The sequence below is a fragment of the Poecilia mexicana genome, unplaced genomic scaffold (assembly GCF_051168715.1).
Source record: "Poecilia mexicana isolate PSO_F unplaced genomic scaffold, ASM5116871v1 scaffold_2, whole genome shotgun sequence".
Classification (NCBI taxonomy): Eukaryota; Metazoa; Chordata; class Actinopteri; order Cyprinodontiformes; family Poeciliidae; genus Poecilia; species Poecilia mexicana.
This window is the reverse complement of record NW_028263371.1, coordinates 29,796,454-29,822,168: the sequence shown is the minus strand read 5'-3', so window position 1 is coordinate 29,822,168 and position 25,715 is coordinate 29,796,454. Positions and strand designations below refer to the sequence as shown.

General features: G+C 40.6%; 1 protein-coding gene across 1 annotated transcript in view; it reads right to left on the bottom strand.

The window, feature by feature from the left end:
* The window catches only part of ptgfrnb (prostaglandin F2 receptor inhibitor b), a 53,314-nt gene that overhangs the window by 10,338 nt on the left and 17,261 nt on the right, over positions 1–25,715 (bottom strand). Inside the window, exons 6-11 of the mRNA XM_015010722.2 lie at positions 16,998–17,144; positions 16,753–16,913; positions 16,546–16,666; positions 15,341–15,551; positions 15,080–15,267; positions 9,656–9,784 (exon numbers count right to left, since the gene is read on the bottom strand). Of these exons, the coding sequence (XP_014866208.2) occupies positions 9,656–9,784; positions 15,080–15,267; positions 15,341–15,551; positions 16,546–16,666; positions 16,753–16,913; positions 16,998–17,144 (957 nt within the window). The remainder of the gene's footprint in view (positions 1–9,655; positions 9,785–15,079; positions 15,268–15,340; positions 15,552–16,545; positions 16,667–16,752; positions 16,914–16,997; positions 17,145–25,715) is intronic.

Sequence of the window (25,715 nt, the reverse complement as noted above, 5' to 3'; positions counted from 1 at the left end):
TACAACAAAATGTGTTGAGTTTTGTAAGAATTGTCTCTTTGAGGTGATTTCCATAGCAATCCTCCATAAACAGGTGAGCTTTAATTCTCCTGCCTGCTGCCACAACGGGTCACCTTTCTGCTTTGAACGCTTCGTTTAAAAACCAACAGTCTTCCCCGTCCTGCCGAAACCGGCCTTTTAAACGAACGAGCTGCGTCGCCGTCTCCTACTTCTGTTTAACTCAAACGGCTAATGGAGTGAAAATGATTGTGGTGCTTCTCCCCCCCCCCCCCCACGCCAACGGCTCTGCGTTTTCAATTTGCGCTTCATTGTCACCACTCGTCTCTTCTCGCTCTCGGTTTGCAGCTTTTATACCCTTCATCTGCGTTCCTCTTTATGGTCGGTTGCTGGCAGATGTGTGCTGATTTTTTTGTTTTTTCTTCTGTGAAAACGTATTCCGAGCCATTTGACGTTTGCTGTCTTTTGCTTTTGCTAAAATAAACAAAAAGCTTCAAAGAAGAAGCCATGACGACCAAATGATTTTTGAATACTAAATTACTATTGGAGTAACGGCTTCTTCCTAAATGAGCGGCCTTTCAGCTCATGTTGGTGCAGGACTTATTTCATTGTGACTAATGAGTTTTAAGTTGATTTTTTTCCAAGTACTTTGAATTAACCAAAAGCCTTACAAAGCCATGACATCTGACATCATCATTGACTTACCAATTTCCATAAAATGAAAGGCAAAAATCGTTAACTTTTTAATTTTAATCTCTTTCTCACTTGTGGCCTTAAAATTAGATTAAATTAGTCCAAACTGCATGAGAGTTGAGAAGTCCTGGACATAAAAATGGAAATTTGAGCTTTTGATCAACATTAAAATGCTTCTTTTACTTAGTCAATTATACATTTAGATGGTTTAGCAACAAAGTTTTTGAAAATTACTACAGTTTAAGCAGATTGTTGCTAACCCAAGTGGATTAAACTGTATCTTCACAGATAAAATGCAAATTTTGGATTTTTTGTAATATTTTCCACCAAGCTATACATTCAAGTATTAGTTACTACAATACATACATAATTTTATTTATTTTTTTTAAATGTCATGAGCTTTTTTAAATGTCATAAAACAAGTAATACATAAACAAAAGTAAAGATAAATAAAAGCTAATTTAATAAAAAAATGTCTCAATCAAGGCTGGCTTGACAACGTGGTAAATTTGTACCAAAGTTTCTAGAAAGTATTTTTATTCTCAACTAGTTAACAGTGAAAGTTGGTTTGAATCCGCCAACAATAGCTTAGAATAAAATGCTTTTTTATGATGATTATGTTGTCAATGCGTCTAATTAACTGCGAGAAGTTTCACCATCTTTGAAGAATGTTTCCAAAGTTTCTTTCCTCTCATTTAAACCATCTTAATAAAGATTTGTTGACAAAACTTTTATTAAACAGCCCATCAGCACGCTCTTCGTCCAATTAAAGCGTACTGGTGGCCTTCACGGCAGAGTGTGAGCAAATATTAAAGCTACAAAGTGTAACGTGAACCGACAGCTCCTGAATTAATTCAGGTCATGTTTTTGATCCCCAGCTGTTCTTGGTTCAGTGGGATCCGCTAATGGAGTGAGAATCATTTTCCGCCATCCGTTCTCACCACTTCAACCCTCTCTTCCCTCACCACTTCAGATCCACTCCTCTCTCCCCTCGTTTCTCATGTCTCCCCGTTAGGAAACTGCGCACTGTTCTCCAGCCTCTCCACCGCCCTCCCCGACCCCCCCGCCTCCTCTTTTCACTCTCATTCACCCTCGCTCCCTTTAATGCTCTCACTTGGTCCCTCTCCTTTCCTCCAACTTACCCCAACCTTCTCTCCAACTCGCAATCTATTCTTCCTCTACCTCGTTCTGTCTCCCCGGCCGGCTAACGGAGCGTGAGATTGGCTAATTAACGGCTGCCTGGCGGCCTTGCAAAGAAAGCCGGGTAATTTGGAGAGACTGAATGTGGAGCTAAGAGAGGAGCGAAGGAGGCACCGGTGTATCTATCGCATCGACCTTCAACTTTTTAGGCTTTTCACCCGTTCATCTCTCCATTTACTCATTTAGGGTTACAAATTTAATAAGAAAGTTGGCGTGGAGTCAAAGTCGGTAGTTAATTCAACCGGAAAACAACAGAAATACTCATTTATTTGTATCATTATTGATTTCGCAACTTAGGAGGATTCTGAAAAGGGCGAAAGAAAACTTCAACTACATTAGAAGCAATAAATAAATAAAGTAACATTTTAACTGTAGCTGGAAAGAAAAAGTGTTCAAACCAAAATCTGGATTTTTTTTTTTCCTTTTTTTTCTGGAACTGGGATACAAATGCACTTAAAAACAAGAAATAATAATAATAAAATAAAATAAAAAAACAATACTTTCATTGTTTCAAATTAAAACGGCTTTATGGGAGACTTTTGGCAGACGCACACACAGTGTTGGACGCCAAGCCAACGTGGCTGAATGCTGGGAACCGAGATTCTAGATTTCACCAGCAGCTCTCTCCAAAACTACTCCCCCTTTTCTGTCTTGGAAGAATACCTGCAGGTTTTCAGCCTGCTTCGACTTGTCCGCACCATTATCTTCACATTTGATGCTCTTATATAAATGAAACAAACGTCTCGTTTTCGAGTCCAACCACGAGGTAAACGTTGACGCTTTATTATGGCGGCTATCGAATATTTGTCCCACCTTTCTTCTGCTCCCCGCGTAGCTGCTGCTTTCTTTGTAGGCAAAGAGAAAACAACATTAAGTCTGCGTCTGAGGCCCAGCAAGCAACAAAGCTTTATTTTTTCCCCAGGAGGAACAGGGTGGTATGCTGTTATTTTTACAAAAGAATTTCAGAGTGAGGGAAAAAAAAAACTGTCACAGAGTCATAGGCAGTGCTTCAAAACGCAGAAAAAAGAAAAGAAAAAACCATCTCTAATGGTGATGTCATCCCTCCCCCATTTCCAACTGCTGATTTCAAGTGTGCAGCGTTTGACAGGCTTCTAAGGCTGCAATAACATGCCATTCATTCCAGTCTGTAATGAACGCCGGGTCCGCGTGTGGCTGCACGCTGAGAAACTCAAAGGAAAAAAAAACAAGCAGAAGGAAGAAACATAGCGGCTTTCTGTTTATATAAGCCATTAAGGACATTTGTCCCACTTAAAGGTTGCAGATCATGAAAAACAAAAAACAAACAAAAAAAAAAAAAAGCTGACAACCGGAGTAAACACGAGATAGTAAAGTGAAGATTTTACTTTTTCAAAAAGGCATCGAAGTTGTTCAAAGAAAGAGAATCACGTAATTAAATTCTCAAGAAGAGACGCATCATGCCTCAAATTTGAAGAAACTCAAGACCTTCAATCATCTAAAATCCAGAAGGCTTCATTTGGCAACAGTTTTAGCTTCACCCAATTTGAATTCAGGAGGATAAGTTATTAACAATCGATTAATAATTGGTTAATCCAAATAAATAATTACCATATCGGCGCTACGCTGTACTGATGTTAAGTCAAGCAGAAAAGACTGAGCTTTCCACGTGTTTGAAAATTTTGTTTCTTTTAGCAGCAGATGCAAACTTTGTTATAAATGATCAAAAAATGTTGCATTCTAGGCAATGGGATGTTTATTTTCTCATTTTACACAGGAATTGATTTGTTTATTTGCACCTTTTAATGCATTTCCAATGTTGTATAAAAAATGCTTAAGTAAAAAAAAAAAAAAAGATGGAACAGAAAAAGAGTCGGCCAAAAATGGCCTCCATTCAGGACTTCAAAATAAATCATCATTATGATTCCCAAGACTTTTTATAAAAAATACTCTGTGGACTTTCTGGACATCCTGGCATATAATTGGAAAACACATAATACAGCCCCTTTAAAGTGTTCAAATAATTGAAAAGCGGTTTTGTATTTACAGATTTTTCTTAATAGTCTATATATAAACAAATCAGCACAAAGGTAAGGTGTAATTTTCAAACAAGGAGAAGAACGAATATCAAACCCTCAGGCAATGAACAGGTCTGACACATTTGTCCACATTTCGCTCAGTGCGTAGAGACTATTCCAGACAGAAGGCCGTGGAAGCATTGAATGCAAGTAAAAGCCAAAGCTAATAATCATGTCTGACCTTCTTTCAGGCACCCACACAACACAGGATTCAAGAAAAGCACCAGCTGCCGTGTGGGGGCATCTTTCTGTGGAAGTGCTAAGAGGAAATTAACAAGTTATAAGTCTAAAAAGGCTCCCAGAGGGATTTACACCTGAATAATAAACTGGAGGCTTAGGAAAAAAAAGGTGATTTCTCCTAACCATGCTGTTAGGATGGTGCAGAATAACATTTTCTATAATAGAACGCTGGAGAATTTACATCTTTGGCAATTAGATTTTTTTTAAACAGCTTAATCGTGTTTGGGATGGACGCAAACACCCACAACTATAGTCTATTTTAGAGTTACTAATTGGAAAATGGTAAAAGGGGAACTACTGAAATCAGCTTCAGAAGTCATTTAGTCCTTGACTCAAGTTTGACGACGAAGGGAGCCAGTTAGATGGGACGCTGCCACTGAAAAGGGAAATACAAGGAAGCTAAATTTGTTGTAGTAAAACTGAACTCATGTAACAGGAGTTACAGTTTTAGACTTGAATTGAATTGAACGGCCCTTTAACAAAGATGCAAATCACTGTTGTCTTAACAGATTGACGAAAGAGGGACAGATGGTTGGATAAAGCGAGGGTCAGGTGGACGGACGAATGAACAGAGGGACAAAAAGACAAGACGAACTGGGGGACCGATAGGGACGGAGCAAAGGACAGACGGACAAATGGAAGGTTAGCTGGTTGACATATGACCGGAAGGACAGTCATCGGACAGAATGACGAACAAACACAGGCACTTGAGGGAACAGTCATCAAGTGGATTATTGGAAGGACAAGTGAAAAATGTATAGATAATGAATGAATAGATAGAGGGATGCAACCTTTAGGCAATGGGATAGGGGATAATGTCTGGAAATTAAAATATTTTCCATTCTCCATGTTCTTTTAATGAAAAAGAAAGTGTATGACGTTGTATGATGAATACAATGGTGTAACATCTTAACTTCTTTGGAGATCTTGGGTACAACAACTGCTTTTATTTTCCTCGTCTATTGCACCTATACAGTAAATATGAAGACAGGAAGGAGAAGTGGCTGGTAATGCAATTAGCTTTGAAAGTTTTGCTCTTTCAAAGACATGAAATCTACTGAAGTTCAACAAACTGTCCAACAAGAAAAATAGGTAAATCTCACAACCTAATGCTGTCAAATTAAGCAATCAGAGTAAAGTGAAGGAGAATCTCAAGGGGCAGGAGCTTTGAATGCTTCCAATCCAGCAGGTTAAGGACATTTCAGTCATTCTGAAATCTTGAAATCTTGTAATTACCCTAAAGAACTTCTTTCAAAAGCATATCAGGAAATGACCTTCTGTATGCCATGCGGGGCAATCCATTTCCCTCTGAGGCGTTTATCGGATTCGTAACAAAGAGCCGAATAAAAACCATGACCATGAATCACACGAGATATTTTCCTCAATTTCCAGAATCCAGAAAGGCTCTTACTTGACAAGCTCTGACAGGAGGGAAGAGGAATGTTCTCAGCTCAGCTATTCACTTCGTTACTGTTGCTCAATCTTTGCTGAAGCTTGTGACGCACTCGAACTATGACTTCCAAAGTTCAAGTCCAACTGGAAGTAAACTGAATCGTAGTACTCGAAAACAAGTTCTTTCAGGGACAAAGGTGTGGCTTTACCGTGCAACATGGTGCCATGCCCATCAACAGGAAGTGTGTCGGCATATGACGATGACGCTTGTTTAAGGTTTATAAATGCCTCGCCTTTGTTGACATTAGTTCATTTGAGTTTCCTCATTGGCCACATGACCGAGTGACTCACAGGACACCATCTGTGATTTGCTTTCTCTGTATGTATTAATGCACCTGAGATACTGTCATATGCTCTTTATTGGGATTTTCTGTGATGGACCAACACCTTCATTTATCCCTCGAGTCATTTTGCAAAACCACATCTGCAGATTTAACAGACTGAACTTCTTAAGCTGTTAGCTTTAGGTCTAGGGCATTCCAACTCATTTACATTTCTTGATCTAAAACCAGTCCAACAACTTCTAACAGGTTTTCCTCCATCCATCCTCCCTTCACTACAAATGTGACTTCTGGTATCTTTCTATCTCTGCTCTTCCACAAAGGCCACCATTAATATTTGTCCTATAAACAGATCCTCTCACTTCCCATGAGTGTCTTACCTGCTTTGCTGTACTATTTTTTTTTACAAATTAGGCAACTTCTGAAGGAAAAGGGCTGCGGTTTTCCTGATTTTAGGTTTTAAAGAACACAGTGGATCTCTGTTCATAGATTTTTCCTTATTTGTTGAAAAATGCTATTTGAGGATTTTATCCCCCCTAAAATATTCAAAAGAAAATCAAGCTTAGAAAGCTGAAATATGAAGGCACAATGTTACTTGACACACTATTGGCGGTAGGCAGAAGTGACATTAATTTTCCTTGGCACTGATTGGCTGAACCTCAGAGGGGAGAAAAGGAAGACTACAGATGTTAAGGTTCTGTGATATTGCCAAGGCGGTTTCCACAATGAATATTAAGGTATATTTAGTGTTTGAACCATGATAATGGGCAACTGCAAGCGTTTCCAGAGATGCATTTACAAACTAACCTCAATCGAGGGCTGTTGTGATCTCCAACCTCCACAAATAAAGGATTCACCTTATTTACTATCTCTCCTTGACAACAAGGTGCTACTTACCAAATCAAATACAATGAAGTTTGTTGATCGCTGAGAAAATATGAAAAAGTTGTTTATTTTAGTCGTCAGCTTTACAAACAAACTCATAAGGATGTGTTTTCCTGGAGTGTTTCCTAATTTATTTGGAACCCATCAAAGATTAAAATGAACTAAATTTATTCAGCTGGGGGAAAGTAGGGTAACTTAGATCTGGATTTGCTCTGTTGGGTAAACTACGATGACACCATTTCCATTGTTCAGTCTCAGCTCTGAACTGCCATCAGTAAACCTTAAAATGCTTTTCTAGCATCGTTTCCCCATTCAAATCTCTCAGAAACCTGCATTTTCTAATGATAACTGCTACTAAATACCAGCTGTAATGTTTGTTGCTTCCTAGTTGTAAAATGATGACAGGTTAGAACAGTGCAGAGCATTTTTCATCATTAGCAAACAAGTCGGTTTCACAAATTAAAACCATTCATGCTGTTTATTTGACATCAAAAATAATCTCCACGGATTAAACAGAACACGAATGAAGCTGCGGTAGCAACAGAATTAAGCTCTTTGACCAACATACTGAGACGGTATGAATGAAAAACAGATGAAAGCACGCCGGAAAGCTGTTAAAAATCCTTAACGATATAAAGAGAAGAGCGATTTTTCTAATTGAACAAGCAGATTATCTGAATAAACTAAGCGTTCATTTGTTAATAGATCGAGTCAAAAAGCACAGCTAAGACATAAAGTCATTGAACATAAAAGAAATATGCAAGGAGCATGAATGAACAAGGAGAATATAAATGATTATGCCCATTTTCTGGTGTTTGATTCCACCCTGATTTACATATAAGCACTAGTGAGTGTAAAACAGCTGCCACAACATTTTGTAAAGGATCTGCAACGATGCTCATTTGCGCACCTAGGATGCAGCAGTCTGTCATTTTAAACCTGAGCAAAATATGCCTACATCTAACACCAACTCTTTAACTCATGTTTTTAAATGTATTCAGCCTTTAATCCTTTTGGCAGATTACAAAAAGGGGCAATTCGTAGACTTTTATTTTTGGCTGTAACATCACTTTATATTGTGGATCAATTTTACAACAGTTTGTGAAACCTTTAATCTTAAAAAAAAAAAAATAGAGAGAGTATTCCAAATTTCTGTCAAAAACATTGCTAAAATCTCGTCTCGATCTTATAAATCATCATATCTAGAGAGTTGGATGCGTCGCTACACCTCCAGTAAGCCGGTCCTCGTAAAACAATAAGTTTTTTCTCTGTTTATGTCTGGCGGGGGGAAATGTATAGTTTCCAGTTAAGCGCTTGTAAAATAAAAGCCCTTGGGTTAAAAAGTCATGTCTCAATACAGGTCTGCATAACTTACTGAAAAAAAAAAAAGCCCCCTTTTTCCTTCGTACGCTAAACACATGCGTCACAGCAACAAGCCCTCTTCCCTTCCACGGCGCAGCTGTCTGCAAGTGCACGCTTTGAAGGCAGCAACCCGCTAACCCCTGCAGGTCTCCCCTGCTGCGAGGAAACATGTTTTCATGTGCCGGCAAAAGAACAGCCCATGCGTTCACTCAGCAGAGGTCCACAGGTGCAGCAAATCGTGTTTTTTCGTATACATATGAAGGTAGCGTCCGTAATAAAAACAAACATATAAAAACCAAATCTTCAGCTAAAGGTAGGAGTAGGAGGAGGAAGTGGAGAGGAACGGTGACAGATGGGCAGCAGGCAGTTGGGAGTTCAGCATGATGCCATATGAGGAAGAAGAGATGAGGAAGAGGAAGAGGGGATACTTTAAAGGTTAAACAGAAGGCTCTGTCTCAGATGGTTTCCAAACTCTGAAAGTCCCAGTACATTTCAGCTCCGATGTGAATTTTTAGGTATCTGACTGTTCAATTACTGCAGTATGTCGTTTTTACACACAGAGCCTCCAACGCTTATCAATAGTTGTGGTAGAGATGCTGTACAAATAATCTTTTATGGCTATAATTTTAATGTCACACTGATGACCTTTGGAGTTTACTTCTGGACACGTTGCCTGAATTAAGAATATTAAACATCTGCCGTCTGTTTGCTACAAGAAATATAGGATCTAAAAAAAAAAGCACTAGTGGTTGATGAAGTCGTGCGCGTCGTCATTGTGATGATGATTAACTGACTTATCAGAAGCATCACCAACCAGTGACTGTAATTCTGTACATCAGGAAGATAAAAGTTTTGGTTCCACTTTGCTAAATGACCTGTTGTACAGTCAACACTTTGTTGTGTTAAAATGCTCTGGTATTTTTTGTTGCCTATGAATTTATGCCAGATATTTTTGCAGCTGTCAGATTTTAAAGGGATGGGCAGACAGTTGATCAACAAATCGATGGAAGGATTCATGTGAAGATGGATGAACGAAGGAGATAAATGGATTGCTCCGCGTGGCATACTTTCCCCATATTTATTTTCCTTTAAATTTATTCAGAACAAGAAAGTATTGGATGTCTATGGCTTCACTTTAACACAAAGAAGCAGAATTCACCAGCTATCTGCAGAGAGACACCAACAAACCACACCGGTTCAGCACAGTAATAAACCTGCTTTTCCGGCCACCAACACATTCTGAGCAGATCCAACTGCTTGTGTACCATCATTGTTATGAACACAGCTGCCGACATGCTGGCAGGTGAAAAGCTCAGAGGTAATGAGTGGAAATTCTTCTGTGTTTGTTGCCAAGGATGTAAAAAAAAAAACCTAAAACAAATAAAAGCTTACAAAACAAGATGAAAATCCTGTTTTGCATTTTTTTTTTTAGGGGAAGGGGTTGTTTTTGGATTAATGAGCGTGCAAGGGGAACAGCAAAGTGTGTTCTACCTGTCTGAGAGTTCGTGCCGCCGCTTTTTGGCGATGATCCGGAGACGCGGACAGAGCACTCCATCTTGGCCGTTTCCCACGGATAAACGCTGCTGGTGTCGTAGCGGGTTTCGACGGAGAATGACGGCCCTGCGAACACCAAGAGCATCGTTTCCAGTCAGCTTAACATTTAACAACGGCCTCCGCACATCAGAGGAAGTGATCAAAAAGACTCATTTAAACTGAATTTTTTAAACCCACGTTGCCCCCCCGAGGGGAAACAGCACATTTCAGAGAGTAAACACACTCTTAAAAAGGGAAAAGAGGGTCGAGTTCTCTGATATTAACCTGTTGGTCTCAGGTTGTCATTCACAATGACAGGGGTGTCAAACTCCAGTCCTCAAGGGCCGCTGTCCTGCAGTGTTTAGATGTGCCACAGGTAAAAAACAGTGGAATGAAAGGGCTTAATTACCTCCTCCCTGTGTAGATCGGTTCTCCTGAGCCTTGCTAATGACCTAATTATTCTTTTCAGGTGTGGTGCAGCAGAGGCACATCTAAAAGTTGCAGGACAGAGGCCCTTGAGGACTGGAGTTTGACACCCCTGTCACGAGAGGACCCAAATTTGGGTCCTCTCGTGACAGACAGGTTAAGAAGGAGGGGAAAAAAAAAACAAAAAAAAAAAAAACATTCCAAACCAACACACCCAGTCAGACGCTCTAAACGTTGCAAAAAACTTGCAGACTCTCAGCTGTTTGCTGGGTTTGGTCTCCATTTTACTCATGTTTTAAATGTAAATTATTCAATGCATTTTTCTTTTCGCATGCCGAGCGCTTCGAGTGGATACTCCCAGTGGAAGGAGCGAAAGAAAGTGCAGCCAAGTCCGCCCAGTCGTACGGTGAAATGTGTTAAAAGCAGCACTGACCTTCGGTGCTTCAAAAAAACAAAAAAACAAAAAAAAAAACAAAAAAAAAAAAAAAAAAAAAAGTCTGTAATGTTGTGAAAAGCTTATATTTCTGTTCAGTCCTTTTCTGCTGGATTTGTGGAACCTCACATCATCAGGTTTCTTTTTTGTTTTTTTGTTTCAAGTCTGATGGAGGAGGTTGGGGGATGAATCTGGTACATTTTGTTCTTTCCTTCCCTAAAAGCTGCTATTTCTTATCTTGCCAAAAATGCTTCTTGTGGCAACAAACAAGTCCCGTCACGTCATGAATGCGAGTTGCTGAAACAAAGGGCAACCGTCTTGAGATGAAAGTTTATAGAACTATGCAGCCCATTGATAGTGATCCTTCGCTAGTGCAGGCAGAGCGTCTGCATACTGTAGCATGAGTTTTCATTGGGTCGTTGGTGCAACTTTTGAGTAGTTCTCAAACATTTACACTGCTGAAATCTCAGATTTTAAAACAGAAACACGTTATAAAAAGTTATGTATAGAAAAATGTGAATTTCAACTGAAAACATTAAGTGAAAGGAAAAGCAGAATGGCAATGATAAGACAGGTTGGGTTAGGCTATGATTGTTGCCCATGTCAACTAGACTTGTAGTAGTTTGGCCTGTTGTTGAGTGTTGAAGACAGATGGGTTGGTGCGAGGCAGATGGAGAGATTGACCGACTGCTTGGTGAACTCCAGTCCAATCGTCTGTCACAGAAAGTCTGATTCTAATGTATAAATTCATGAGACCCAGTTCATTTACAAGTGCTGCAAAACGGCCTAAGAGGAACTCCTGACATGGTAGCTGTGCTTTCAGGGCATCAAGAAGGTGATTTAAAGAGTAAAAATGTTTCTAAATTAGGAAATCGGATCCAGAGAGTTGGAAAATTCTACTTTTCCACATCTTGTCACATTGCAATAAACAAATGTAAATAGTTTTATTGGGATTTTAAAAGGAAAATGATCTCAAACCCAAGTCTTTATACAGCCTGTAACAGGTTTTCTTCCTGTATTTAGTTCCATCGGTTTATCAATAAACTCTGGTTTGCTTGTAGCAAACTGGATTAAACTTGGTTTGACTACGAAGCAGATTCACAAAAAAATGTTGGAAGGCCCCACGATTAAATTTATATATAAAAATATATTGTCAATTCAGTTCAATTAAGAACACATTCCAATTCAGTCACACTTGTAAAACAAGGCAGTCCATTGGTTAAGTTTTCCAATTAACAGATTACATAGTCACTTCTCTATGATAGACATGTGACATGCACACCAACTGCGTTTCCATTTACCATAAAATTACAAACTCAAATTACAACAACAACTTTGCCTAAAAAAAACATGCCAGTTTAAAATTTAAAAACTAGGTTTAAAAAAAAAAAAAAGAAAAAAAAAGTTGCATTTCTTATTTTATGGAAACACTGCAAAACTCTGCTGAATTTCGACAAAGTTTTGCGTGCGGCTGTAATGGAAACGCAGTGGAAAACCGACTTAACAAGAAGGAACCTCCAGCAGAAGCAGAGCCTGGTATGTTGATTTCAGACACTACGTTTAACAGAGTGCTGCGTCATGTCCAAACGCTGGGGGATCCTGTTTCAAAACTTAAACCTGTTGCTTTAAATCATCTCCAAAGCTTTCTCTCTGATCTTCCTGCTGTGTTCCTTGGTCTTCGTGATGCTCACTGATGTTCTCGGGGGAAATTTACAAAGAGTAGAGTAAAGGAGTTGGAATCCAAAAGCAGGGAACACATCTTAAATCCTGACTTGCTACATTTTTTTTTTTGCAAATGTAGCGACTTCACAGTGAAAAACACACGAAGGTTCAAACTTTGAACACATAAAAACCAGAAAATAAAAGACACTTTTGTACCAATCCAGTCTTTCCTCTGCAGCCGCTCCATATTTGCGGTTCTGCCAGATCGCATTCGAGCTGAAATACTTGACGGGAAACGTGTTAGCGAGGTTTTTGCATTTCCATACACTCAGAAACAGGACGACACCTCTGAAACGTTGAGGATACAGCTGGAAGAACGGAGGAAGGAGTGAAGACGCTCGCACAGAGCTGAGCTTCCATCCCCTCAGGCGAGCATATGGGGGCTCTCCACCAGCTCACATTGACGCTGACACACTGTTTATGTGGGTGTGTTTGTGTGTTAGCAGGAGGAATTGGGGGGTCAGCTTAAAATATTCCACTTGGACACGCACTTGAAAGATTCCACACACATTTAAGCGAGCGGAGACGGAAAAAAAAAAGAAAAAAGAAATGAAAGCGGCGGTGCAGATCTTCGCAGCCGGCTGATTGGCCAAAGGGCTTCGCTTTGAAGACGTCCCAGAGAGAGAGAGGAGACGGGGAAGGATGGATGGGCAGGGACAAAAAAGCGGGAGATGTACGTGGAGCTGAAGGCTCCCGCTTTCCCCCAGAGAGAGACAGAAACGCAGTCCTGGGTTTATCATCTGGTTTTCCACGTGTCTCGTACGTCGTCGCTCCACTCCCACAGCCTGTAAGCGTCTTTTCCTCCTACAGATATCGCGAAGATAATTCAAAAATGTGGCATCCGATGTGTAGGAACAAAATCTGGGACACAAGCCGCTCGGAAGCAGAGTTCTGACCGGGAGCACGAGTCTGTTTTAAGTCATCACGAAGAATATACAGAAAATCACACATCTGCATAATAATGGCATATTTTGTGAACAAAGTTCAACATAGCATTGGCTTAAAGATGACCATGCAGATTATTGCAGCCTTTATATGTTTTACATATTTACCTTTTTTGATTAATTACATAAGGTAATTGACTCAAACAACACAAAAAGTGTAGTTTAAACATTTGGAGCAAATAGTATAGCATTCTACAAGACCAGCGCTGTTTGCGACTAGAAAATTGCGTGAATTAAATGCAGTTATTGCATTCTCTAGATATCCATTTTGACATGTGGGAATTTCACATTTGGGTCCATTCTTTGGTGTCAAAATCTTATTAAAAATATATATTTCACACAAATATTAAGAGCTCCTTGTTCGGAGGAATGCCTAGATTCTGTCAGAACTTTGAGCTTTCTGTTCAGACTTTTTTTTTCCGTCTGCTTTTTGCACCTGCTGAGACAAAAACAGACATAAGCACTGGATTTGAGGGTTGTTTGAATGGGATCACATTTGATATGCAAAGACTGTTGTGAATGAAGCCTACGCTAAACACGTTTATGTACGTGAATTTACAAACCCGGTTAGTTTCTTGCATCTTATTGACTCACAAATAGAACTTAAAATCTATTCATTTTAATATCTGACCTTAAAGTTTCAACTTATTTCCAGTTTCTTTGTTTTCTCCCTCTACCGCAAACATTTTCAATTTTTATCTACCCTTCCAACTTCCTCTCCATGTTCTCTTGTACTCAGATTACTTTCCCACCAACAAACCTCTCTTCTTCTTCTTTTTTCTCCTCGTCCACTCCATCACCTCCCATCCAGTTTCCTCTTTTAGTTTCCAACTTCCCAGTCAGATCAAAAGACAATAAGTAGGCCAGTGGCAGTGGTGGGCGTCAAAGAGCTCTAGGTGTGTGTGTGTGCGTGCCTTTTTGCACATTATTAGGGACTTCATTTTACACGCGAGTGGATGGAGGATGCGTTTGTAATGTGTTAGGAAACAGAAAAAAAGAGCTGCTTCCATCTTTCTTTCACTTACTGCAGGACTTTAGTCCCGTCATTAGTTCACTCGCTAATGATCTGAGGACTTTTATGAAAGCAAATAAATCACTGAAAGGCTGCAAAATGGCTTTGAATAATTAATGAATGCAGCTGCAAACAGGAAAGGATTTTGTTTGTTTTGAAATGATGGATTCTGTTGGATTTTTATTAAATGAGATGGCTCTCTTACAGAGCTCCTGCTGGGACGCCATAGAAGCGATATTTAATTTGAAAAAATGAGCGGGTCAGAGGAGCAGGAGTCGGTTTGTGATGAGCCAGTGAGCAGATGGTGGTTCTGTTTTTGTGCTTTATCTGCTTTAAAATTAAATGTGATTCTCCTTTAAACAACTTAAAACAAATTCTGCTTCATAAATTGCTAAAAAAGTCTCCAAGATTAGATAAATAACAGCAGCACATCAAGTCTTGTTTTTCTTGATATCGGATTTGGCTTCGGGATTTTTGCGTCACGAAAATCCAAGATGCTTGTGCAGATTTTTGCTAGCAGAGTTTTTTCTTCCACTAAACTTTCCACCAATATGCAAGGATCCACACTGAAGCCGGCATCATTTCTGCAGAAATGCTCATTTTTATTAACTGGTTTTATGTAATTGTCTGTAAAACTTAGGTTGTGTTTATCTTCTAAATTAACAGCAATAAATGCTTGAACTACTTCAGTTTGTGTGAAATTAATCGAGAAGTTGAAGTTTTTGAACTTGATAATTTTAAATAAATCTACTTTTCGACGACAATAGAAGGCATCAAGATGAACAGATAAACGCCAAGTAAAAAAAAAAAAAAAAAAAGAAGAAAGAAGAAGCATGTGGACGTACCGTTTTCTTGAAAGTTGATGGTGATTCTGTTGGAATTCCCCGTGGCGGCAGTGGTCCAGGACTGATCTGGCAGCTGTTTGGTGAAAGCCGTGACGTCGCACCAGTAGTTCCCTTTGTCTGACGGCTGGACGCCCTCCAGGCGGAAGTTGAACTCTCTCGCGCCGGTTTTGGCAAGAACCAGACTGTCCCTGTGGGAGCAGGTCAAAGGACGTTAGAGTCAAACTTCGGAGTGTGGTTTAAGGTGAGGGACGGTGTGTGTACCTCCTAGATGGGTCAGTGACCTGCACCACGTTGTCGGGGCTGAGGGACATGATTGTTTTGATGGCTTCTGTGCCGCTCTGTGATTGGATCTGCACGGCAAAGCCGATCCAGTCGCCGATGTTCTCGGTGATGGCGGAGCATGTCATCTCAAAGGTAGCTCCGCCCACTGAGACGCTACGAATGGTTTTGGCTGCGACTTTGACAGTGGGGCCTAAAAAACACAAGACGACATTAAATCAACCTTAGAAGGGGTCACAACACAACGTTTCTTGGGTTTGTAAAGACTTAAGATTAACACTTTAATACTCCAGTTCATCATGACTTTATGGAGGATATTTCTACAATAGGATGCTTATGGAAGGAAGGATAAAAAGATACAAGTTAGGAAAAAAAGTACACGGAAGGAATGGAGAAAGGATACATGAAGGAAAGAAAGAATGCAAGGAAGGACAGATACAAGGATGTAAGGATGTACTAAAGACAAGAAGGCATGAAGGATATAACAAAGCAAGGCAAGGAGGATGAGTAAAATGTATGGAGGATGGATACAAGATAGGAAGGAAAAATACAAGGAAGAAAGCAAAGACCCAAGTGTTCAAGGAAGCGATGTGATGGGTTAAAAAAATAAAGTCTCAAAATACTTTTTGTACCCATACTTCCATTTTCCAAACTTCTCCACACCTGGACAATCCTGAAATGAAACTCCAGACTTTTACAGGCTACGTAGGAACCTTGGCTTTTATTTTCTAAAACCGGCACCAACGCAGGCAGACTAGAAAATGTGATGACATCATGGCCCGATTAGATAAGCCGAGGTCAGAAAGTTCTCGGCGGACAGGAAGTAAATGTGTGCGTGTATTGTGTGTGAGGAGCTGAGACAACAAGTTGTCTTTTGTGGGATTTCTTTGTGAAGTCTGGAAACTACAGTTACAAAATCGGAGCTGAAGCTCAAAATGCTACTGTTCACTGATGTTACTTTGGCATTTTCAATCATTTCATCTAAAGCACTCAAGGCTTCTCCAAGCTGCAGACGTTAAAACTCTCTTTGAACCAGAAGTGCCCAGGATTTAATCTGCAGCCATTAAGCTAAACAAAAGAACAACCTCGACTTCTCAGTTTGAGATCCCAGACGGTTTTTTTTTTGTTTAAATCAATTAAAACGGTCATAAAAGTGGATGTAAGGCGGCGTTCTGAAGCTGGCTTACTCTTGGTTTCCCACTGTATGGTCAGCGGCGAGCTTTTGTACTCGGCGGCATTCACCATTTTCCCCTGGCTGGTAACGCTCCAGGCAGAGACGGTGCACACATACTGGCCCATGTCGATCTTCTGCAAAGGGATAAAACGTCTTTTTAACAGGATTGAACTTAGTGCTACGTTGGCGGATCCTCTGGTTGTGGTGATTAACTTCTTACCTGTGTGCGGAGAAACCGCAGTTTGAACGTGTTGGGTTGGACTCTGCTCAGAACCAACACTCCGCTGTCCAGCCTGTCTTTGTACGCCGAATTCGACTCCAGGTTGCCGTTGCCGTCCAAAGAGCCAATGAGCTTCGGAGGCGGCACATTTGTCAGCTTATCTATTAGTGATTGGACAGAATCAATAAATCCACCTTGAACAGAGTTTTCAGCTTAAAAGGAAAAAGGTAATTACTGTGCAGTACCAGGAAGGCTGATGTACTCCCAGCTGACACCCAGTCTGCCCCCTGGTGGCAGCTGGGAGATGTTGGTCACATCACAGGAGAGCTCTATGGGTTCGCCCGTCTTCTGGGGCTTCGTGGCGGCTTCCAGGGTCAGCGTGAAGTTCGGCTCTGTGGAGAAAAGAGTGAGGAAGGAAAAAAAAGAGCTCCGTCACATTATGCTTGCACGTAAAAAGGCATAGATACACCATAACAGGAGAAGAAATAGGAGAACCACGCAGAAGTCTGACATCTAACTCCTTACATTGGTCACGCGCTACTTACTGTGAGACGAGATCCCACTCTAAGTGGCGTTTGTTACAACTCAGCCAATGTCGCCTCTTTTCTATTGTCGAGTCTCGCTCTAGCAGGTTAATGACTGGTTCTAGTCAAGTTGCTATGTTAAAGAAATTATTGACCCAACGCAAATTTGTTGATACTTTATCCCTACTTTTCATGATGTACAGCAATTTTATTTAGGGGCAAGTTGTGCTTCAGAAAGATCCATCTTCTCTCCAACTCTCAGGACTATGTGGAGTGTGTTTTATGGTCCTGTTGCCAACCAGGCTGAAATTTAATTGAAGGAAGGAACCTGATAGGGTGACACTCCAACCTGATAACAACCAGAGTTCCCGTGCTTCACCAGAGCGGCAGATCTTCCCTCCTCTGTCTGACATGCCAGCGTTTTGTCATTTTACAGCAGTTCAACATCAGCCTATGAATGCAAAGTGATTCCTGTTTTTTTTTTTTTTTTTTAATTTAGTTGGTGTCAGGCTAAAGTAGAGCCGGCTGTCTGAGCCAGAGGACCATAAATAGACCTGAAGTAACACAGTTAACTGCGCGAGAAGAGGTGTGTATCGCAGCGTTAATAGTGAGTGTGTGTGGGTGGTGAGGCAGGTCCTCACAGCCAGACATCCAGATTGCAGCTTTACACGTCAATGAGCAGGAAACACACACCATGGTCTCCACTGAAACACACGGTGTGTATGTATATACAGTACACACACACTGTAGCAAAAGAAGGGGGGGACTTGACATAAACCAGCTTTACCACATCAGGTACAAGTCAGTAAACACACACAGATCAAAGCTATAAATACAGGTGCACCAGTGTGAGTTTGGCACAGCTAGCGGCGCGGGTGAAGTCAGTTGGACGTCACACACACACACACACTGACTCATGCACTGTCACCATCTGCTCTGAAACACACACACACACTTTGATCAATGAGTATGTGCGAAGCTTCTCCGCCAATTAGCCACGCGCCCCTCTCACACGCGCCGAAGCCTTGCCTTATTTAACTAAGCTGCACGGCGGATGTTGAGTCTTGCGTTGCCAGGTTTGGATGCTCAGTGCACAAAATGCCCATTTATCTCCAGCTTCAACTGAACAAACTGACCACACCTGCAAGACGCACAGCTCGGCCCGGGGCGACTAGGACGTTCTGTGGAGTAGCAAAAAAAAAAACGGAAGCCGAGTGTATGATTCACTCTGGACAATTGAAACGGAACCGTAACAGATTGGAAAAACATGGCCTGGTCCGGTAAGTCTCAGATTCAGCTGTTGAGGTCAGTATTGGGAATAAACAACATGAAACCATGCATCTGTCCTGCTTTGTACCAACAGTTCAGGCTGTGGGCGGTAGAACAGCATAGAGGATAAGAGGATACTCTTTGTACCCTTTAAACCTTTCAACACCAATTGAACATTGTATAAACACCTAATAAAGGACGGAAAGATTTGAAACCATTAATGAGATGATCGATTTTCTGAAGAACTTTGTATTTCAGCACTATAAAAAGGTCCTAGTGAGATAAAACCATAAATCATAATGGTTTACCTCCATGTTTACATTAGAAGTGTGAAAGCTGCGGGTCATTTGATCGCTTCAGCATTTTCACTTTCGTTTTTTCTTTATTATTATTTTGGAACAAGTCCAAAAACAAGCCATCTGCTACAGACTGTTTTGCGTCATCCATCAATCAGAGGATTTTTCTGGAATCTGCTCAGTCTACCGGGGATGAAACCAGGATCTGCAACTGGAAAATCAAAGTTATTCTGGATTAATTCAGAGGCAACGTCTCATCTGAGTCCACTGTTCCAACCGGGGAACAAAACGACCACAAATTCCTCTTAAAATAATGCAAGATAAATTTAAATGAAGAGATCTGGACATTTTTTGGGATCATGTCTCTTCGCAATTTCAATAAAATGCTAAACTAGGAAGACAAATACATATGGGTACAAAACTGTTTGGCTTCTGGGTGTGAAATGGAGCCAGTCAACAATGTTTGGCTATGAAATAGCAAATCTGGAAAGTCAAATATTTTCCCACATTTGTTTTCCCAAACGTATCCAGGTCTGGAAGACTAGAATCCTGTTCACACTTTTCCAGACTGTAGACACCCTACAGATCAACATTTCATAATCTCCTGCTCTTGTGTCACCAACAGCAGAACCAAAAGCTCATGTTTTGGTCTCTCTAAGCCAGATAATCTTCCTGCCTGGAGGAGGCTCTCCGTTTCAACAGCAGACCCTGTAATTACCTTGCTTGTGGTGATCATTTGGTTTTTGAAACGGGATTTGTTTTTTAAAAAGTACAATTTGTTTTTCCCTCCTCCATTGGATAAGTGGTCGGCACACACGGCTGACTGACGGCTTAAAGGGGCTAAAGAAGAAAAGTTTTACGGATTTCCCTCAACTTTTCAATAAACAGCTTCAAAATCGACCCACGCCCATGTGTTTGTATTCTCATATTAATCGGGTTTGAATGTTTGTTCAGGAGGCGTGACCCTGGACTTTTACCGGAATCCGTTTGCCTTTTCTTCCCCGCTCCGGCTCGCTTACAGGTGGGCCGCCTGCCATCGTAGCAACACTCCTATCATCACAAAGGAGACGGGGAGGGAACCCGTGATCAGCGTCACGCTGACTCTCGTTGTTGAGCTGGGCTGGGATTTGAGCTCTCAACTGTTGAAGGAAGAGCAGAGGAGTGCACTAACCCAAACCGAGAAATAGTCACAAGAGATGATCCGGTTTCACCGCCTTGTGTGGGCTTTTGTGTGTGTGTGTGTGACGTAGAAACCGATAGAGGGGGAAAAAAGCCGGTTGAGTCATTCCTGCTGTCTGTTAAGACGCAGCGCGTCTCCAAGGACGAACAGGAAAGAACGGGCTGACCCTCATCGAAGAGATGAACACAAGCCACGCGAAACACAGATATCCAACCCCGCGGAGATCTGCAGGTTTACATTTCACTTGACATTTAAAAAAAAAAATTAAATATTGATCTCTCGCCACTTTGAAAGCAGCCGAAATGTTAAATCGCATTCGCTCTAAAGCTCGAACGTTTGATACATTTCACTCCTGACTCGTAGAGACAGCTGTAAGATGCGACGGGAAGAATGTGGAGATCTATCAAATATTCATTTCACACAGACAAACGGCACGCGGAAGAGCGAAGGTGTTTCAGGAGGACAGACGGGCGCCAAACAGGGTGAAAGCTTAGATTTCAAAAACCACAGGCCTGCAGCCGAGAGAGAAGTCGGGATTCAGCTGCTTGAACTTTGAAGGATAAATTTTCACCGAGTTCAGGAAACTACGTGAAGCATCTTAAGTGGTTTCCACAGCTAATCCTGAGTGAAATAAAGTTAAACTCATTCTCAGCTAAAAGGCGTTTAGCCATCGACTTCGACAATCAGCTGGATTAAGTTAATTTTATTGTCAAGTAACAGTGTCATCTGCATAAAATGTGACCAAAATGATAGTTTAATGTTACAAAGAGACAAATTTCAGCAAAAGACAACTTTGGTTTTTTTTTCTGCAGTATTTATAGTACAGTGACACAAAGGAGCCATTTAACAGACATTACAGTACCAACATTTTTATGAAAATATATCATTCTAGACTTTATTTGTCCTTGTTCCAAATTGCATTCTAAGCACTAATACCGCATCGTGCCACACAGATATAAACTTGTTCAGTTTGACGGTTTTTTATCCTTTATCCCCATAACAATAAACATTTATTTTATGCGTTTAACTTTACCAGTAGTATGTAGTATCAATTAAAAAGTGTTATTCTGGATTAATTCAGAGGCAACGTCTCATCTGAGTCCACTGTTCCAACCAGGGAACAGTGGACTCAAAATTACCGTTTGTGTTTCAATAATAGACATTCCTTTCTCTCACACAGTCCGACATCTCCTCCACTCCCAGCATAAATAATTCATAATTTCCCACTAATATCTTAAAGAAAAACTCAGTTACTAAGCAGGAGATCATTGACGAGCACTATGATTATGGACTATTATCTGCTAAAATCTGTTCTCCGTCTTCGACTCTTGAGGAAGAAAAGGCTCTTTTCTGTCACCGTTTCTAAAATATTTAAATTAAAATTTATCATCATAAGAGGTGTAAAGACAAATGAGGTCAGCTTACTAGCAAAAACGGCTGTCCATTTCTTTTTTTTGTAATATTTCAAATATTTACACTTCATAACGTCAGCCGGCGGACACCGACTCTCTTCTTTGTTGGTAGCACTTCCAACAGAGAAGAAGGGGGCTGTGACCTCAAACAGGGGCTGAACCACCCTCCAATAAAGCCAGCAGAGTCATTTCAACTCACATTTTCCTCAGAGCGCTTTTTGAGTTGTAACATATTTGTCCCAAGAAGCTGAACCTGCGCACACTCATTTTTTAATAAACGCCACTGCGACGAGAACGCAACGGCTGGCTGAGCTGCAGAGCTGCAATCCTGCATGCAGTGAAAGCTTCACGTGAAGATAAGAAGAGCCGAAAGCGTTCCCCTGAAATGGCCTGCGATCACATTCCTTTCAACTGCCGATGCCAGAAAGCAAAATGCTGCAAGCATGCGGACACCTGTCTGTTTGGAAACACGTGTCAAACAAGCCGGAACACGGGCAGGAAAAACATTAACTCCTTAGCTAACCCTGCAAGATTAGAGAAAACTATTCAACCAAAAACAAGAGTAAACAAAATAAGAGTCTGCAAAAAAAACATTCAACATTCAACTGCCTGGTTGAACTTTGACCTCCTGCACAGCAGTACGCCACAACGCAAACACACTAGTCCAACTGCAAGTTGTTGGCTTCACCACAGGAGACACTAAACAAACACGAGCAGAGTGTGTGCAGGCAGCGGCGGTACTTTGCAGTTTTTGTCATTAAATTCCACAGATTAAACTACAAAGATGGACTATTTGCTAATTAGGATGGATTTTATTTGGGGGGGGGAAGTAAAGGAAGATGAATAGAAATGCATGCCAGCTTAGAAGTGATCTTGGAAAAAAAAAAAAGGATTTAAAAGGAGATGAACTAAAATGATAAAGCAGCTGGGGGAAAATGTTTCTGAAGCAAATACAAGGTTTTTTTTCTACTTTCAGACATAAAAACAAAACAAAACAAAAACAGATTTTTCAGTTTTCCATCTGTACAAATTTCCCACCTGGTAGTCTGTTACACTTTAAAGGAATCATTACTGTTTAAACTTTACCTTTAATAACATAAAGTTACCTAATTTTTAAAATGCAATCAGTAATACTTTTATAACAAATTTATATCAGTAATGATTTCCTGGTTAATGTCAAGTTGTCATAACAAAGACATTTTGAATAATGTCAACTTTGTATTAAAAGTGTCGTAATTTACCGAATGACGCTTTATGACAACAGTCATAAATATTCATGAAGGCTTATTCATGTTCATGACAGGTGTTATGTCATGTTATTACAGTGTCATGATAGTCTTATTCACCCCCCTTCAAATAAAGTGTTACCAAATTGGTTAACCAAACTATGCTGCATCTCTGCTCTTGGAACATGTCTTTGCATGGCTAAGCAAAGACGTGTATAAAATGCGCCAACTCGGCGCTTTTGGCATGACGCACTGTTCCAGTTTAAACGTCTAAATCCCTTGTGTGAGCCAACCAACCTTGATGCACATCATCGCGCCGCTTTTTGCTGGCACTGCTGCCCAAAAAAATAAATAAAAATACATACTTTCCTACAAAAATGTAGAAAAGTTTAAATCAGTGCAAAAAGTTTTGCAAGACACTGTACATTCACTGAAAAAACAACAACAGCAAAAGTCCATATAAAACTTAAGCTGCCCTTTTTGAAGTGACATGAGAATAACTCCAGCTGACACAACACGCTTCGCTGGGGGAGGCACAGCCCAGGGTTTGCGCACGCATGTGTGTGTTTCTGCCAAAGGGGACCTCCTAAACTAGTTCTCCAAGTCTTCCTGCACTCCCTGGAAGGGCCGTGCCCTGAGCCAATCATTACAAGAACAAAAAGGGGAAGAAACTTTTTGGGCTTCGGATCAGCAGAACAGGAAGTGACTGGTTGACACGCAGAGTGTTTCATCTAATATGCAATATTTGGTCAATTAGAAGTAGTGATTCCTTGGTGTGTGTGTGTGTGTGTGTTTGGGGTGAAGTATGAAGGAATGCGAGCCCTCAGGCTAAAATGTAAGAGGTTACCCTCAGTATGAGGGGCACACAGAAGGCAGTGTATGTGGCATTTACTCTGCAGGAACCAAACTACTCGAACCCCGCAGACACACTCGTGCATGCAGCTATGCATTAACAGCGAGATTGAGCCCAAATGACTGTGATGGTGCCGTTTGATATGGCGGCTTCGCCCCTCATGCGAACCGACTTTGGATGGCGGCTGCACCCGGAAAGCCCGGCTGGTATTTCGAAATGCAACACGGAACCTGAAGGCTTGGAGGAATCTTCTGGGTACGGAGAAGAGGATGCTGTTATTTTAACTAACGGCTCCCGCTGACATACAGCACAGGATGTGGTAGAGCCGGCAGACGCAGACACAGACACACACACACACACACACACACACACACACACACACACACACACACACACACAGGGTGGTTTTAATAAAATGTTGGTGTTTAATGATTGGACGTGTCAGCCGCTGGCGTTTCTTAAATTACTCTAAAAGGGGAACAAGATGCAACCAACATGACATTCATGCTGAATGGTGTTAAAGCTACAAGTCAAGAGTTTACCGTAAAAAATAAATAGATAAATAAATAAGTTCAACCAAACTTACTTTAGATGCAGTTTGTCACACATAGAACAGTCTCATGTTCAGTTTTTATTTTTTGTGCGACTATTTTTGCATTAAGTCATTATATAATCCAAAATCAAGCTTCCATTCACACATTCCTCTGGCGACATCACAAAAGGTAGCCAATCAGTTGTCTGCATTGTTGTTTTGCGTTTTTCCTTACTTTTTCAGGCGCTTTGGAGAAAATACATCCTTCGAAGGGCTCTACTGGTATTCTGAATGGCTGTGGCAAAACATTTGTGTAAATATCCTGCAAGAGTTTAAGGGAAATTTGTGTCATTTTTTTCAAATTGTTGCTCAAATTTCCAAATCCAACATTCATCCACTGGAAAAGCAGAAGTTGAAAACATGCCGTTAAATCCAGACTATTACTGTAAAGCTACTTCAAGCCACTTCACCAAAACTGAGATTTTATGATTAAAACTGGGTTTTGTAAAAGAAAATATGAGAAGTTGTGAGTATTTTTCACAAATTGTCTCAAACTGAAGCTTTGAGTTTGTTTCGTTTATCCAACTTTGTGAACTTTACGAGGCTATTTTTATCGATTAACAAAGAAGTTTCTCAGGGTGTTAATAAATATTTTATTGCAGGGAAGATATGAAACAGATGTGAATAGATTTTTTTTGCAAATTGAAAGTACACCAGGTACAACAGGAAACTTTTATTATAAAGGAAAAAACTAAGAAAAAACACAAAAAAACAGATTAGTCATTGATTTTGACTGTATTAATTATAACGTTTGAAACAGAAAAAAGGGCAAACTAACACAACTCTTAAAATATGCAAAACGTGACGGATGGACGACTGGGTCAGCACGTCTGCAAGCTCATGTTAGATTTTTCCAGCCTGCAGCGATCCAATTTTACAAACAAAAAAAAAATGGACCAATGAAAGAAAACCATTGAATTGGAAACAGGGTCATGGTCAGACAATGTCCACTGAAGCAAATGAAGAACGCCCATGTTGTCTGACATACAAGGGAGAAAAAAAAAAGGCTTCTGCAGCTCAAATAGTTACTTTGGATTGTTTTAAAAAGTGCTTTGAACATCCAGATTTAATGATCATAATCAATAATCAGTAAACCAAAAAAAAATAAAAATAAACAGCATGAACACCACCAATATGACGTGCACAGATTCACTGCTCAATGACATGTTGCCTGAGTGACCATGAAGCATAAATTTCCCAGTTTCCTTTTGATGTCGGTGGTATCTGGCAACCGATTCACCCAAAATTCCACTGAGGGAAAATATGAGGCGTTTTGATCTGATCTGACAATACTGAAGCCAAGAAGCACACACACACACACACACGCACACACACACACACACACACACAAAGAAAAAAACAAAACAAACCGGACTCCATAAATATAGTTTTATTCTCTCCAGGCCAGGCGCTTCACCCAAATGAGACGGAGACCAAAAAGACTAATTCCATTTCCCAACGTTAACAAAGTGAAAGCTAACGTCTAGCCGGCGAGAATTACCCAAAACCAGTAAAATGCAGCGAGGCAGCCAGGCTGAAAGGAGTGATTATGGTGAGGAAGATTTCTTCATTAAAGTCAATTTATTTCTTTTAGATGAGGGGACTGGGAAT